At 38.5% G+C, this 17645-nt stretch overlaps 1 protein-coding gene across 4 annotated transcripts in view; it reads left to right on the top strand.

Annotated features, from left to right (window-relative positions):
- The window catches only part of MARCHF1 (membrane associated ring-CH-type finger 1), a 145023-nt gene that overhangs the window by 92978 nt on the left and 34400 nt on the right, over positions 1 to 17645 (top strand). For 2 of the 4 annotated variants that reach the window (XR_002113870.2, XM_031553002.1), the window contains exons 3-5: positions 5316 to 5366; positions 15176 to 15255; positions 15535 to 16272. Coding sequence is in view for 3 of the 4 variants with exons in the window: in XM_031553002.1 (XP_031408862.1) it covers positions 5316 to 5366; positions 15176 to 15255; positions 15535 to 16272 (869 nt within the window). In the remaining variant the exon portion in view is untranslated. The remainder of the gene's footprint in view (positions 1 to 5315; positions 5367 to 15175; positions 15256 to 15534; positions 16273 to 17645) is intronic. The other 2 variants (XM_031553003.1, XM_031553004.1) reach the window with 2 other exon arrangements.

Below are 17645 nucleotides of genomic sequence, written 5' to 3'. Positions count from 1 at the left end.
GTGAGCAACCTAGTCTGGAGGGAGGTGTCCCTGCCTATAGCAGGGGGTTAGAACTAGATGATGATCTTAAAGGGCCTTTCCAACCCAAACCATCCTATGATTTAATCCAGCCATCCACCTACCACCACTATTTCCCCAGTAAACCATGCCCCTTCAGTTCTTCATCTGCTTTTTCTCCATGTCTTTTTAAAAAGTAAGTAGTGACAAGTTTCACTTGTCCTTCATCCCACACTTTGTAATTTTTATCTCTGTGGTCAGCCCTGGATAAAGACAGGAATAATTTCAATGCTGTTAGAGGGAAAAATGCCACTAGGAACTATCACCTTGTCAGCTTTCTCCTGGTGTACAAACTGAAGGGTAATGGCAGCTAATTACAGCAGATTTTTCATGCAGTGTAATGCTTGTAGCTTGGTCTTCTCCAAGTTCTGACTGAATCAACAGGAAGCAATACTATTTTAGATGTAAATTTTTTTGCATTCTGAGAGTGACTCAGAACACCTAATCATAGAGGGCACCCTGTGAGTAAATGCTCGTAGTTTCTCTGAGGGTTAATACAAGTAAAAGAGTAAATAAAGTCTGTGTAGTTTGGAAAAAACTGTAATTATAAAATGACCTCGCTGGTCTGCTAATGAGATCAGATGGTAAGGATATTTGGAAATTTTGTGTCGAGTCCTGAGAAATTGGAATCTTCCCTGTATCCGTAAGGGGAAGATTCATTGATATGGGCAGAAGGTGAAAATTTATTATCTGAATATGGTTTTTTGTTTTGTTTTGTTTTCGTAACAACAGCAACAACAGAAATAAAAATGCTAAGATCACTGAGAATATATGCAAAAATGTAGGAGAAGTAAGGAGTAGGAGTGTTTACAACCAAAAATACATTTGTTGCCCTACATCAGAGGAGGCAGAAGGATCCACTGGCACCAGGCTGTATGTTGCTTACTGCCTAAGTGTATGCTGAGCACCTTGCAGCTCCACCTCCTTGAACGGATGTAAATGGAGAGAGTTTCAAAACTGGATGCGTTCTGTTGAAAGTCCCAAATGCTGGTACTTCTTATCCACATGTCTTTCTGTAAATCCCTTCAATTCTCTTTGGTAGTTTAATGATTAGATACCTTGAACATAGAAACATATCATACATTTGAGATAAGGTGTTTCAGCATCTTGTTTGCTTTGGATATTCTTTCTGAAAGATGTTCTGTTGCTGAGGGATATGTATATTACTTGTGATGTTTTTGACATACCAGAACTTCATAAAATAGCTTATATTGGAAACTTCCCCTGTGGCAACTTGTTCAACTTGAACCTGAGTCATATGGGGCTCAGGGTGGGTTTTTGCACAACATTTTATTGATTCAGCTAAAGAAGTAAGTAACCTGTAGCAGCTAGGCAGCAACAGTATGGAAGACTGTTCTTAGATCAGTTTAAAACTTGTTCACGCAGTCATTTGCTCAGTGAGGGGAAAGTGTGATTGCCTTCAGCCTCTGAACTGAATCAAATGGCTTCTTTTTGGGGTCTGAAAGTGCAGAGGGATATTCCAGCTCCCAGTTCCTGGTTAGCCTAATTGCTGTATGAACAAGTATACTTTGCTTTCAGTAAGCAGGAGGTACTGATGAGCCAAAAGTGCTAAAGATCCTTTGCCTCCTGTGCATGCTTTTTGTGTTGTAAGGTTCTTGCTCAGCTGTGTATGCTGTTTTCTGAAATCCCAGCCTTTTATAAATTTTTTGTTTTGATCCTTTAAGCTTAATCTCATTAGCATAAGGCATTGCCAGAAATCATTTTCCAAGAGAAGCTTCTAACTAGCTTCTTATTTCACAGTCAGGGAGAGGTATGTGACACACACTGTAAGTTTATGAAATTGTGTTGAATTTCTTTCCAACCTTATGAATCTTACGCTTGAAATTTTGGCAGAGATTTCTAGGAACTTCTTGCTTTTCCTAAGTATGGTGCAGCAAAGTCAAAACGTGGCTCTTGATGTCAGCTGCTGGAGGACGTGAAGTTTTGTCGGGTGATGTCTTTCTACTTCAAAACAGTTTCCAATGTTTAGCATGTGACGTTTTCTGGCAGTATTCTCTCAACACCTGTACTGTGTTTCAGCATTGATTCACTGTTAGATTTATTTTTAATATAATTGTATACTTATTTTGTAATATAATTGTATACTTAAACCAGTTTTGACCTCAACATCTGACCATTTGATCTAGTAGCTGACAGTTGCCATATGTTGGCTAGCTACTCTTTTACCCATATGTATGCTATATATGGTGCAGATAGTATGGAAAATAAGCAACTTATAGGATAATACTTCTAGGTAACTGCTTTATGTCATGTTGGATTAAATTGTCCCCACAGATGATAGCCAGAATGGCATGTCTGAAGTGCTTTTGGCTTTGCAGGAAGCTTCATTTATGATGATCAGCTGTTTCTGTACAGCAGTGGTGTACAGTATAGACCTTCAGTCTGTTAAAATTAACCTTCTACGTGGGCTTTTTGCCTAGTGACCTTGTTGGTGGTTTGACGTTATTGTTGAACTTCTTAGAGAATAAAATGTATCCCCTTAAAATGTATCAAAATAGTGATTTATTTGCTTAAAAAGAAGAGAGATCAATTATTTCTTATGTTTAAAAAAGAAAAAAAAATTCTTTTTTCTCTTATTCACTTGGATATAACCTCTCAAATGTAAAATAATACTGAACGTGTGGGAAAACAATCTTTATTATCACTGTTTAGCCTGCAAGAAAAACATTCTTCAGTACAGAAAGTTCCTCTTCACTGATGGTAAGAAAATGAATCAGTTGTTCTTAATGATACATTTCATAAAGATAAGTCATTATAATAGAAGTGCACAGGCATTCTTTAAGGACAAAATTTCAAGAGATCTTTCCATAACTGCTCTATTCTGTGCTTTCTTTGTATGAACAATCATGTGACTTCAACGTGAACATGAGTGAGGAGTTCTGTCTTCAACTGATGTTTATTTAGTGCAATTTGGAGTATCTGGAGCTTATTATAACTAAAGTAAAGGAGATAAATGCCATACTGAAGAATGCATCGTGTAAAAATCCTGGAGAGCTGCAAGCAGGGAACAGAATTTAGAAATGAATTTTTGAAGACAGACAATTAAAAGTGAGGAAGTTCGACTTCCAGAGTTCACTACGCTGTCAGAAAGTGCAAAATATTTCTTTAGTCTTAGTGATGGGGGATAAAGGTTGCATGGTTCCAGCAGGGAGTTTCTCAACTATGAACCCCATTCATATTTCCTAACGGTGAAAGGGGAATTAATTTCATGGGTCTGTAACTTTGATTATTTTGAGGTCAAATCTGAGCTTCTCTGAACATTAACCCAGGAAATATGAAGTATATTTTTTATGGATATGAATGAAGACATTCAAAACTGTATATGTTGAATGTTGTCTAGAAAGTATAAGAAAATGGTAATTTATTAAGCATATATACTAAAGCTACGGTGCATAATATATCACAGAAGTAACAATAAAATCAAAGAATATGTCAGGTCAGAAGGAGTCATCTGGTTCAGTTCCCTGCTCAAAGCAAGGCCAACCTCAAGGACAAGATAGAATGAATGCCTGATGAATTGAATTTTTCTTTTCCGGGAAGAATTAAAAAAGAACAACAACAACAAAAAGGTACTCTGACAGTTTAACCTGAAAGTGTTTCAATCCTGAGAAGAGGCCTGTATATGAGAATAAAATGAGGAATGATGTATGGTCAAGTAGTTCAGTGATGCTGTTTTTCTGAGAGCAGGAGAACGTAGCGCTACTTACTGCTAGCGAAGATGAAGTAAAAAGAGTGCAGCATATTAGTATTTCCTGTATAAAAGATCAATGATGCTGAGGGATGGAACAAAAACATGGGCTGCCTGTGGTCTGGAGGAAGAGAAACACAGTAGATAAATATGAAACAGCAAATAGGTTTGAAATTTTCTGTAGAGACTAATAAATTAGTGTGCGACCGTGTTTGTTTTTCATTTGGGTGTGCTTGCTGGGGTTGAGATTGAAGTAACTGTTCTAATATAAAAGCAGTTATTTGCTGATAAATTGCCTCATCTTCTTTTTTTCTTATTTCTCATCTTTCTATTTTTGCTGTTGCATTACTGTTTTGTGCTACAAATTAACAGGGAAATACCTATTTGTAGACCAGAAATGTGCATGAGAAGAGTAGGAAATTTAAACATTTTGATGGGCAGCTCCTGTATTTTTCTTTCACTCTCTTCATGAAAGATGAGGAGAGATGGAAGGCTTTTATTGACATATACATAGGGAATTACTATTTTATTTGTCTGCCTGCTACGGGGATGCATGCATTGCAAATTAAACTGTAAAGGTGAACACTCTGCTTTGGTTTTTGTGCCCCTCTCCCAGTACGTAATCTAACAGTCTTGGATGAGTGATATCTGATTCAACTCCTGCTAGGTAAAAATACATTTTGTTTTTATAAATATTTCTCTTCAATGCGAACTTATATTTTCACTGCTGAGAATAGTATTTCTGTAATTACCATAAGATAACATGAATTTACCATGGGGACAAACATTCTTTCCAACATATTTTTTACCTGAAATAGTAATATATTCAGCCAAAATGCTGAATTTATTGCTGGAGGAGCATAAATATCAATCATATAATTGTACCATTGCTTCACTTCTTCATTTGAATTACCAGAGGAGAAGCGAGCAAGCAGGCAAAAAGGTCGTGCTGTAGAAATGTAGCTATTGAATGTATACCTCATTAGTGGATTTCAGACTCTTGCTTTGGCATGCGTGTGTATTTTTGGTGGAGGTGAGAGAATGGAGGAATGAATGTTAAATTGAGCCACATGTACCAGTAGCTACAACTTGTTGTTCTTTGAATATGTCTGGCTACAAAGTCATATAGTGCTGTTTAGTCTTCCTGAATGGTAAGTTCAACTATTTGAGTAGGTCTGTGTCCAGTGTAAGTAGGTGGGTTTTATTATTTGTCACACAATGTTTCTGGTCATACAAGAGTAGCAGTTTTCATGAGAGGCCACGATGATGCATTAACCAAAATGCTGTTTAAAAAAAATCACTGCCACCAACAAAAGAGGACAACAGTAATTATTTGCTAACATTCATTTCTTGCAGAACATCATTCCACTGTCCTGATGTAAGCCATCTGAGTACTGTAATGGTTTGGGTGTTGAACTGTCTTCCACTGTGTACAGTGACCAAACTGAAAGTAGAGAAACTGTAGATTTGCAATCACAAAAAGAGTATTTCTTCTTAGGTAGAATTTGCATGAGATCATTTTTTTTCATCTCCTAATTATGTTTTCCAGAATGACAAATCCCCAGGGCGTTCCACGAGTCGATCAAGTAATATTTCAAAGGTATGTGAAATCTATTGCCTTTAGGAGAAAAAAACCAAGGTGTATTAAGTACAAGATAATACTCTATTTAACTATATATGCATATTCTGATGTATTCTTTATAGACATGAAGTTTTATGTTTTTGCTGCATATTATTATGATTACCGAGTAAAATCCATCTTAAAGTATAAATATACAATTAGTCCTTACTGTAATATGTAGGAACAATAAGTAAATAACAAGTGCACATTCTTTGCCTTTTTTCTACAGTTGCTAAATCTTACATTAACACTTGTCTTAAGGTAGAATTACCTGTTGATGTTTCTCCCTCTGCTCCAGCCACTCAAATAATAATAGTTGTTATGTATGAAGTCTTTTGGTTCAGATGTGGCTTCAATCTATTCCAAAAAGCCAAGATTTAGAGGAGGTAAAAGCTCAAAACTCACTACTTTGGAATCCCAATCTCTTTATCTGCCATATTTTATGTTTGCGTCTGAAGATGAAATATTTTGCCTCCAGTGCAATATTTTCCCTTCCTTACAACATTGTCAGCAGGGTGCACAGGAAAATGTTTACTGCACAGAACCTTAAAAAGGAAAGATTTTTTTACTTAAAGAAACTAAGTGTTATGTTAGATTCTGCTCATTTACATTGAGAAGAAGAATTGAAAAAAAAAAAAAAAAAAAGGAAGGAAGGATAAATGTGATTATATCTAGTCTGTTGTAGGATGTGGCTAAATCTCCTCCTTTTTCCCTTTAGAAAAAGTATGTATACTTTCAAACTTGGTCTCAGTCAATTATATGTGTTATTTTCAGTATGAGTTTTAAATGCATGTCTGTAGTTGTAGTTGTTGTAAAATGATGTGGATTTGATATCATTTTTTTCAACTTCTATAAATGTCAGTCGTCTGTGTTACACCATAGCAAATCATATATATTCACTAGTATGAGAACAATAGTGTCATTTATTTTGAAGTATTCTCTACAGAAATCAGTGTAGATGCTTATTTGGAAGTGTTTGCAGCTTTTTAAGTGGCATTTTCATGAGCTGGATTTTCATGTATGCAGTTAACTCAATCTGCTTCTGTTGTATGCAAAGCTACCTACTAGTGAAGCTTTTCTAGTGCTTGACTGGAAATCTAGTTTGTTGTTTATTGTCTGATTCAAAATACCTTTTTTGTATGATAAGAGAATATGCATGTATGTATCCTGGAAACATTTGCCCTTTCAGTATTCATTGAATCATAGAATCATAGAATGGCCTGGGTTGAAAAGGACCACAATGATCACTCAGTTTCAACCCCCTGCTATGTGCAGGGTCACCAACCAGCAGCCCATGCTGCCCAGAGCCACATCCAGCCTGGCCTTGAATGCCTCCAGGGATGGGGCATCCACAGCCTCCTTGGGCAACCTGTGAACAGTGCCTCACCACCCTCTGGGTGAAAAACTTCCTCCTCATATCTAACCTAAAGCTCTCCTGTCTTAGTTTAAGGCCATTCCCCCTTGTCCTATCACTGTCCACCTTCTTAAACAGCCATTCCTCCTCCTGTTTATATGTTCCCTTCAACTACTGGAAAGGTGCCTTACCAGCACCGTTTTATTCAGTGGGAGTGAGAGCATTTCTCCAGATGGATTTGCTTGTCCATCTCTGTGTTCATCTCCAGAACATTACTGTGACCACTTAGGTGGTAACCACTGAGTTGATTGCAGGTTTATAAAGGTAATCTCACATGATTTTGTACTCTCTATACTCTGCCTCTGTCGTAGTGCTTCTGACTGACAGGCAGCTATGGCTCTCCTCAGTGAACATCCATCTGGGATATTCACTCATTATCTTCAGCCTACACCTCATTAAAACAGCCCTGGGATTCCAAAAGCAAATACTTCAGCTAGCTTTCCAAGCAGAGATGATTAGGAAAGTGTATTAGTGTCCAGCTTGTTCTGCACTTCTGGTAATAACCTAGACTCTTTCTATAGGCTCAATATATCAATAAACAGGTCATCTTGCATTCTTCCTGGCTAGCACTGGGATTGATGGATTGTATTTGGAACTGATCTCCATTTCATATTATCTTTCAGTGATGAGGTGGAGCCTGAATTACTGATTGTGGCTTTCAAAGCTTACCTATTATAAAAGAAACAGAAGTATTGGATGTGTGTTATGAACCACCCTTCCTGTTATATTTATTCTTTTTTCTGTTGTGATTAGCTAGTGGAAAAGTTGTTGTGTTTGAATTACAGCCCATAGCTTGCATGTGTTCGTGAGGCTGCCTGGTTGTGTTAAAATACTTTGTGGAAGAAACGTTTCTAGCACATTGTAATTAACTTTCTGCATGCTAAGTACAAATCAAGAGCTCCTTAGAGGAGAATTTCGAATTTCAAATTCTCTGTTGGTAGCTTTGGGCTTATTTTTCAGCGAACCTCAGACTTGGAGCAAATTTTTGTTTAAGCTCAAGTGCTTCTCAAAAGCAGGTGTCAGTACACTTCTTGTTTACCAGTCTCTGAAGCAGCTATGTGATAAAATTCAGTTAATTTACATCAGTGAGACGACTGTTCTGGAATAGTCATTGTCATGACATTCATTAGTCTGATTTAATATATGAAAACCAACAGAGAAAGTAAAGATGGTAAGTATTGGTTCCACTATATGTTTGTCTCCACTCTGTGCAGTGATTTCTTATGTCAGGTCCAGCTCCTCTCAGTGATACCAAGTTTTAGATGAAGTACGTATTGCAGCCAGTTTTCTGTTTTGAGCTGCTCGGGTTTTGGGAGAGGATTATTCCAGGATAACTGTGGCATGATTGAATTCTAAAGAGTAATTGTGTGGCCCCCTTTTGATACAGGGGACTGTACAGCTAAAATCAGGTCAGTTTACATCATTCTTCCTATTCTTTGCCAGCCTCACACCGCTCATAAGTGGTGATTCTCTTCAGATTACCATGGATTCTTTCTCTTCAGTCCTTTCGAAGTGTAGCTCCTAGTTTACTCTAATGAACTTCATTTTAAAATAACCTAGAAAGTTGATATAAAGTTGATGTAATGTTCAATCTTAACAGAACTGAGAGAAAACATAGAGCTTTTAAAAAAGAAAATAAGCCAAGAACAAACAAATCCTTGCTCTTGTAAAGTGCAAAATGTCAGCCTTTAAAAGCACTGTTACAATGAATAATATAATGTATACAAAACTGGCATTAAAATGAGTGTAAATGTTATCTTAGTCATCTAAATGATTCTTCTTGCTCATAAACAAAATCATTATTTTCAAAGGTGAAGCTCGCTTAGTTCTTAGCTCTCATTATGATTCTACTACTGTAGGAAACAACAATACAGAGCAAACAAGTAAGTGAAAAGTATTTTCTTCATCAAAACATAGAGCAGAAAAAGCAAAAATGAGAATGAGCTGCAACAGCTTAAAATCATTGCTGATTTTTTTTCCTATTATATGCAAATTTGTGATTTCTTTGACACCAGAATGCTTTGTGGCTTGTCCATGGAATTCATCCTTTAGTTGCAGTAAGCTTAATGAAAGGAGTGACTGCAGAATTACTTATGGCTGCTTGACACGTGAACTTTTAAATAAAATTGCCTCAAGATTGTCTCAGTGTCAGGGGGCAATCAGCAGAAGATAATACATGTTCAATTTATTCTGGGATATAGTTGGCCCTGTTTTAAACTAGTGCTCTAGTGAAAAGGAGTGCAGAAAAACAGTGTAATATTTCATACAGATTCTGTTTTCTTAAGTCATAATTCTTACAGTTCATACTGAGTTTTCCTAAACGTACCACACCAGCTCATCCAGATACAACTGGATATATATTTGAAATGTGTTAAGAACTGCAAATTTTATGTCAATACTAGTGATCTTTATGCATTGTGCCTATACAATTTCCACTGCTGTAGATGAGGAGGTGATAGTGCTTTATAACCAATTTCAACCTTGTCCTGTGCAGTGCAGTAACAGGTAGGTGAAGTAGCTGTGATCTGTTTACATTAGATATGGCGTTCAAGTTATGACATATGCTTACTGTCCAGTTTTTAACAGGAACTATAATCTGTAACATACCAACTCCGTATGTCCTGGGATTTGTTATAAGTCTTTTTTTTTTCCCAATAGGTGGCACATGAAAGCACATTTCAGGGCTTTGTCCTAAAAATAATCCAGTGAAGCAAACTTTACATCTGCACTGATATAAAATTGCCCAAGGAGGCTGTGGATGCCCCATCCCTGGAGGCATCCAAGGCCAGGCTGGATGTGGCTCTGGGCAGCCTGGTCTGCTGGTTGGCGACCCTGCACACAGCAGGGGGTTGAAACCAGATGATCACTGTCGTCCTTTTCAACCCAGGCCATTCTGTGATTCTGTGAAAATTACTCTTTTGCTTAAAGTTGAGGCTTTTTGTATTTCAAAAAATATGGTGTCTTCTGTTTTTTAAAATGGTGTGTTAGGATTTCACCATCTTTTGCTTAGTCATATAAATATTCTTTATACAGCTCTTTTGCTCTTTTTGGGACATTTAGATCTCTTTCTTCCATAGGGCCAGAATAAATGAATATTACATAGGCACACCAGGCTGTTTGAATATGATGATCATATCCTCACATGTGCACACATGGGAGAATTGCAGGAATGTCATATGATTCAAAGCTGTTTAATTAGTGTACAGAAAAATTTGGAGGCTTTATGTCCCGGAGGTTGAAGGATATGTAGAAATGTATAACTCTCTTTGGAAGAAAAAAAAAAAAAATCTAAACAGTGAATACTGATATTGGCTGCTTTGAAAGTAAAATACTATACAATCCAGTAGCGAGGAGGTGCATGTTTTGTGCTTCACCTTTCCTTGGGCAACATTTGTACGGAGCTCCTTGCAGATAGTCAAAAGCTGCTGGCTTCAGGGCTCTGCACCTTTTGCAAAAAGAGCAGCTCCCTCTGGGGTTTCAGTTGCATAATTCGGTGAATCAATGTAAGTTTTTCTAGGAACTGTACAATATTTTTTGCTAACAAAGCAATAATGCCTAAAAAGATCCCTAAAAAGAATGAAGAGAAATATGAATCAAAAATATTGCGGAGCTGCAGGATTAATTCCTTGCCTTCAGAGACTGGTGGAAGGAAGGGAAAGAAGACAGGAGAGAAATAAAACACCTGGGGAAGAAGTGTGCCAAAAAGAACACAAAACCAAACTTCGTTGTGAAAGTAAACGTAACAAGTTGAGTTACCAGTTCCTTTAATGGTTGCTGGAAAGCCATCGGTCAGACAGCAAAGAGGTCTGGATCTGAATGAAGGAGCTCCATTCTGAATTAGCAAAGGGAGGAAAAAAAAAAGAGCATAAGTTTCAATTCCAAATGGAAATGGAATCTCGGAAGACGTGTTATAGGATACACCTGGTTGTAGGTTAGGATTTGAGCCTGAGTTATTCCGACCGTGTTTTTGATCTTTTTAGACCTGAGAAATTCCTTATTGTCTTATAAACTTGTAAAAGTTCATAAACTTACAGAAGTTTATGAAGACTCATGTGTTCTATAAAAAGCTACACTGTTTACCAAGTAGGATTTTTCAAGTGTAAATATGCAGACTGGATCTCCTGCTGAGCCTTATTGCTGTGCAAACTGATATAATCTTCTAAGGTATCTGTTCCTTGGGGTACCATTATTTTAATAGGATAAAGCTTCAGCTTTTTAACTGTATTAGCAGGTGGGATCTGGAGGATTCTGTGATGCATTGCTGCCATAAAGCACACTTAGTGTGAGCATAAAAGCATTAGTCATATTCCCTGCCTGCCCTGCCTCCGCCAATTTTCTGTGACTTTCTACCCAAGCTGAAGGCTGAGCAGCTTTTTGAAATGCCTCTGGCCTTCCTTATTCAGAACAGAGGCATTAGAAGATTCGTTAACCTTTCGGGGGGTATCTGCGAGGCCATTTGATGTCAGCTGGATTGTTATTTTAAAGCCTAACTCCGTTCGGATATGAATGCTTTGCACTTGTGAAACGTGTCTTTACTGAGCTCTTCTGTTAGTTGCAAATAGAGCCCTTTGCTCTTAAAGAAGGATACGATCCCTGCTCTGGACTTGGCTCAGCATGCAGTGCTGAGCAGTAGTTGGTCAGTGAGGACTCTCATTGTCTGTTATTAACTGGGAACTTCTGTCAGATTCTGAACATCCATTACAAGGCAACGTGGGTTTTAAATTCTTCCCTTTTTGTCATTTGCACATCATTCTGTCCCCCTCTTTTCTGTCTTTGCTGCAATCCTTTAACGCAGAGACACGAGGGTGACATTCGATTCCCATTGTGTGACAAAATGATTATCTTGCTTGCCTTGAAAATGCCACATCTTACCAATACTGTGTTTGAAAAACATATGACCAACTTCTGTTGAACATATCAAAAATAATTATGAATAAGCTCCATGTCATGTTTATTAATTGGATTGCATATCCTTGATGCATCTCGACTGGCCAACACAGCAGAAGGTGGTGACTGGGAATCTCTACTACCAATATTTTTGAATTGCCAAACCCAACCAGCTGGAGTTGGTGTTATCCTTCAGGTATCTTTCTTGTGTGGATGTCATAGAGAGATGAGATGCCTTGCTTATAGGATTGTCAGACAAGTTTATTTTGAATTATCACCCTTAATTATGTTGCTGGTATAATTTGCTTATGATAAAATTGGTACAGTGCTAGTTTAGTTTTGCCATTCTGATGAGCTGCACAGTATTGCTGTCTGAAATAGACATCAGCTCAAGGAATGCTGTTTTTAAAAGAATTCATTGTTCAGCCTGCCAAGTGGAATTGGAGTCCACTGCATCAATCTGATCCCTCTATTCAATGAATGCAGTAACTGAAAATATTCACTGTGCTAAGTAGTCATATAGCAGTGTGATAGCAATTCTGGCAGTAAGATCTGCGTGCCTGAGACTGTTTCCATCATCTGTTCTATATACATTCCCATAAGAGCTCATTATCAGGATGAATACACATGAGCAGAATGTATACAAATGATCATGGTTTGACCAATACACCTGTTAAATAAACTTGATGCCATATATGGAATTTTGTATTTTGTTACTGAGACTAGCACTAAAGATGATTAAAAAACAAAGTGTATATTATGAGTGGGGGTGATGAACTTGTTCAGTGCTGCTTTTTGTGGCAGCACGGTGTATCAGGCAGTCCAAGGTAGCAGCAAGTTAATGATGTGTGCAGTGCTTTGCTGTGTCAGTGCAGGTCATGCTGTCAGAATGTGGGTGGAGTGGAAGTGCAAAGAGATTTGGGGTAAAGTTCTGGAATGGTCTTCCAGCTGAGCTGAAATTCACGTGTTATTCAAAACAACTTAAGTGTGATTACATTCATGTGGTCCTTCCACTTCTGTTTAGTTTAGAGAGAGAAATCTGGAATTATTTGTAAAATAAGACCCCCCCAGTGCCTGCGAGGCACAAAGGGTCTACTGTTATTCTAAGTATATATCAGAAAATGAGTATCACAAACACATTCTCAGTTTTGGAAATCACTCCATAGCTCATCTTACCATTAGAAGCTATTGTAAAGTAGATAAAACCAACACTTGTATTTAAAAGTTGTAGAAGCCTGTTGAACAGAGCGTTCAGGTCTGAGAACCTGAGTTATCTCACACGTAACTTGGCACGTTGGAGTTCTCTTGCTTTGTTTTTGAGTATCCAATCAACACATAACCCGTCTGCCTGCTCAGATGTCAGGTTTGCTCCAGTAGGGATTGAACAAGCAAAAAGCATTCGTTTTTCAGGAATGTGTTGAAAATTGTTTTAGAAGAAAAGAAACCGTGCTCTGAACAAAACATAATGATGCCAGTGCAGGGGAACTAGAAAGTAAATGTGACTGAGCAGGGCTGAAACTGTCCAGACCTCTGTGCAGCCGAGAGCGAAACGTAAGATTTAAGCAATTAAGCTGCTAATGTAATTTTTATCATAAAATAATTAAATTTCCACCTGTCTCCAGCCCCAAATAATAAGTGTAAAAGCTTTTCAAACAATTTGTTTTAATTCTTGGCTTGAATTCAACCCTCTTAAGAATTGCCAGGCTGACTTCCTGCCTTAATAGCTGCTGGAACGTTCATGAACTTGTGCAGAACTACAGTGCAGTTATTGTGCTGTTTTGATGTTCTCTGTATCCATTCAAAGGGTAAATCTTGCCTCGGTGGTGTGGGCATAACCTGATCACTGCTGAAGATCAAGCCTGAACTGTATGTAACATAGATCCAGGGAGAAGTGCTGATAAAGTCCTGCAGCTGCAGAGAAAAAAAATAAAATAACAACCCAAAAAAGAGGAAGTAGGGATGAATTCAGTACTCCACCCTCGACGGGCTGGATTTGTTCAGCTGTCTTTCTCCTGCTGTTTATCTGGAGGGGCATTTCTTCAAACTGTATCAGCATGTAGTCCAACGAGGGAGCTCTGGTGTCATCTTTCCTCTTTAAGTAGCTGTGCAAACAGCTTAAGGTATGCTTAATCACTTAAAACAGAGTCCAACAGGTCACAGAGACTAAAGGGGAAAATGATTACATACCCAACTATGAACCAATTATTCATAGTGTATGTAATCATATCCCTTCAGGGAACATGTAATGATACTTTGCTTTTGTAGAAAAGGAGATTTGATGTATGAACATTTTTTTTTTTCTCATTGATACTTGTTCTGCAGATATTCTAGTGTTCCTCCATTGCCTGGTGGTCCAAAGCATTGAAATACCTTTTGAAAATTGTGCCTGAATGCTTTATCAATTTGATTTCTCATGTTAGTTTCATTTTCATACCTCCTTTGGTCTTGTGGTAGCACATCACGAGGTAAATAGGAGTGCCTGAATTCTTCAAGCTAGATTATTTGAATGCAAAAGCACTTCTGTCAAGTCTCTGATGGTATCCTGATGAGAGCATTATTTTGTCTCCACTTGGTAGTGGCACTCACAGTGGCACAGAGTTCCATACAGAAAGGTAACGTCCTTATGAATTACAGGAATGGTATAGCCTTAAGAATGCTATACATTTCCTCACAATACTGGAGCAGGTGAGTGAAGAATCACAAAGCTTTGGATTAGAACTTGGATTCCATGTAGCCGTGCTGCCGAAAAAATGTGAGACAGATTGAAAGGGTTTTCTCTTAACTCCCTCAAAATAAGTTTTCAGCAGAAGTATTGAGCAACAGAGTTTGCAATGTGTAGCAACAATCTTAGGAGCAAAATGTTATATACTAAACGTGCTCTCTCCCTCCCCTGCTGTTTGCAAATGTGATCACTTCTGTAGAGTTGCAGCCCTCACATTGGTCTTTCCAGGCTCATCAGTTTGAGATTTTTCAGCTCTTCTTGAAGATGCAATTGCCTTAAAAACCTTTTAGAACATATTTTAATTTTCTTGATGTTTCATCAGTCTGCTCAGTATAGGTTTACTTTGTGTTCTTCATCACTCAGCATAATGTAAATGCCCTTTATTTTGCTTTGAAGGGAATTGTTGTGATTCCATGAGTTGACTGCCTGAAATAAAAACAACATCCCTTCCCATCAGACATTTACGGTAGATAGAAACCAAATTGAAATCTCAGATGTTGAAAGCTGCTTCCTCAAACAGTGACAAGAAGTAGTCATGAGCAAATGACAGCTGAAACACTTCAGTCATATTTAGTTCCACAAATAGGTTTTGCTTTTGGTCAGGCTTCCTGTATTTTTTAACTTGCATTTGTTCAGCAGTACGCTATGAACAGCAGCAGCAGCAGCAGCAGTTACTTTAATTTTGTAATCATGTGGCAGAGCAGTAAAATATCTGCAATGTATTTCATGGACAAAGATTCCAAACTGTCTAACTTATTTCAACAGGCAAGCAGCCCTACAACAGGAACAGCTCCCAGGAGTCAGTCACGATTGTCTGTCTGCCCTTCCACTCAGGACATTTGTAGGTATGTGCTGAGAAAATGTGTCAAATCAGACTGATATTCGTTTGTTATTGCCTTTGTTAAGTAATATGTAGTATATGTAGTTCTTGCTTCTGCATAACACTGTTCATAATTTCATGGACTTTAGTTTTTTTCTTTTGATCTGTTTTGTTTCTGTTTTGGCTTTTCAGTTTCATACCACAATTCACGTTCTCCTTTTCATCCTTTTTTTCTGATTTCTCTCTCTCTTTCCACCCATCCATACCATTTCCATCCCTTTCCTTTGCTTACCGCTTTGTCTAGATCTACTACTTTGCATGATTTGTCAGAAGATGAGCTTGAACATGCAACCCCAGTCATGGTGCTGACCCCTTCTAATAGGGAGTCTGGTAAGAAACAAGTGAAAAGAAGGTTTAGGCGGAAAAGAGAGACTGGAGACAATGGTGAGCATGCAGAAAAGCAAGGAAAGGGGAAAGACTGCAAATTACATCCCGAGGCTGCAAAATCCAGCTGGAATGCATCTGATTCATCATCGTCCTCAGATGAGAGTCAGTGGGCTCAGGCTAGGAGGAGAGCAAGGGAAAAAGCCAGAATGTCCAGGAGAGGGAGAAGGAATAAGGGATCATGCAGTAACCAGGATGGGTCCTCGAATGCTGTTGAACTTGTCACTCTGGAGACAACGGGGAAAAAGAAGCAGGACATATCTGACCCTGAGAATCCTGCTTTAAATCATCGCAGAAGAAGGATTCCAAGGTTTAAGGAATCACAGTCTTCAGCATCATCTCAGGAAGCGAGGATTTCCTCACGAAAATGTGGAAAAAGTAAAGGGAAAAGCTATTGCAGAGATGGGCAACCTGCATCTTCGTGCCTCGGACACAATAAAGACATCAAGGACTGCTTTGCGGAGGCAGGCTCTGGCAGTGATGCTCTGGCTGCCCCAGACAATGGAGCACCTTTTGGGGCAGGGCCCACAGTGACTGACACTGGTCAGAAGCCTCCAGTGTTGTATGATGACTGGTCTGATGATTTAGAAGTATGCAGGTTAGTCCTTGATAAGAAAGATTTTACGTTTGTAGAAGGAATTTCTTACCACCGTGGATCTTCTGTTGATTGCCTTCTGTCATTGTTTCTCTGTCATAAACTGCTAGACAGGCTGTAGGAAGTAAGACAAAACCTCTGCTACAGAGAAGTTAGCAGGTATCAGTCTGAAGGTATACTTCCCTTATTAAAAAAAACAATAATTCTGCAAGGGGACCAAATGTTTTCATGCGCTAGGTTTTACCTCAGGAGGATGGACACATTGTGTGCTCTGACAGTGTATTACTTTTACATCTCCAGCCAGAGAATGAGGAAGGTGCCAGGTAGCTCAGTGCAATGGGATATAGAGTTTTTCACTCTGAGATGATTGATTTGAATCCAACTTTGTTCCGTGTCATTTTTCATTGACTTATGTGGAACAAATTTCTGGTCTTGACTCAGTGCCATTACCACAACAATCTGATGGATGCTGCCTGCAAAACAGTCAGGGCTAAGATGTGCAGTATGTTGGACTGCTCAACACCTCTGCACTGTGAACATGTAGAGGCTCTCAGTTCAGTAGCCATCGCAAAGACTGGAATGACACAAAGGATGTTTGGGCAGAGTAAGTGTTAGAATAAGCTTTGAGAAAGAAAAAGCAACACCAATAGTTCTTTTTAGAGAAGAATTGGTATCTGACAGTTTCATATCCTTTGGGGTGAAACATGCAATCAGAAGGTGTGTGCTTTCCCTGGAAACAAAGGCAAGCTGCCCACTTCTGAGCTAATATCTGCATTTGGATTACAAAACTAGGTGGATGTGAGTTACGCAGTCAGATGGTAAATGAAAATGTGCTGTCCCATAAGTTCGACAGAATTGAAACAAGATTGTGTTCTCTTTTAAAACTTGCATGCTTGCATTGACTCTCCTCTACAGAGAGGATGAGGCTTAGTTTGTTGATGTGGTAACCAGAAATGTCTTATTTTCTTTGCTGTGAAGAAATTTGCATGAATATGTAAGCAGTCAGAATGAGGATGTTCATATACCATGGCATGCAGTTTCAGGGCGTACTTCAACCTAGTAACACATTTCAAAGATCCTAGTGTTGAAAAGAAAACCAGACAACAGGCAGGCATTGTGCTTTTTCGTAGCAAGAGATAGAAGCCCTTACTCATACAGCTAGTTCTGTACTCCCTGCTACACTTACCAAGTAAGAATAGGCCTTTCAGTTGTCTGACTGTTGTCTCCTACGGTAATTTAAGAGTGTTCTGAGTGAAGTCCAGCTGTGTCTGTACATGAGCTTGCACAGTTGTACCACGCCATGGGCTTGGGACCTCTTCACCTTCCCACCACTGCTGTGTCTTTGTATTTCTGTAACTATGTTATAGATTTTTGAA

The sequence above is a fragment of the Meleagris gallopavo genome, chromosome 4 (assembly GCF_000146605.3).
Source record: "Meleagris gallopavo isolate NT-WF06-2002-E0010 breed Aviagen turkey brand Nicholas breeding stock chromosome 4, Turkey_5.1, whole genome shotgun sequence".
NCBI classification, from domain to species: Eukaryota; Metazoa; Chordata; class Aves; order Galliformes; family Phasianidae; genus Meleagris; species Meleagris gallopavo.
The sequence above is the reverse complement of the archived record's forward strand: the minus strand, read 5'-3'. Positions and strand labels throughout refer to the sequence as shown.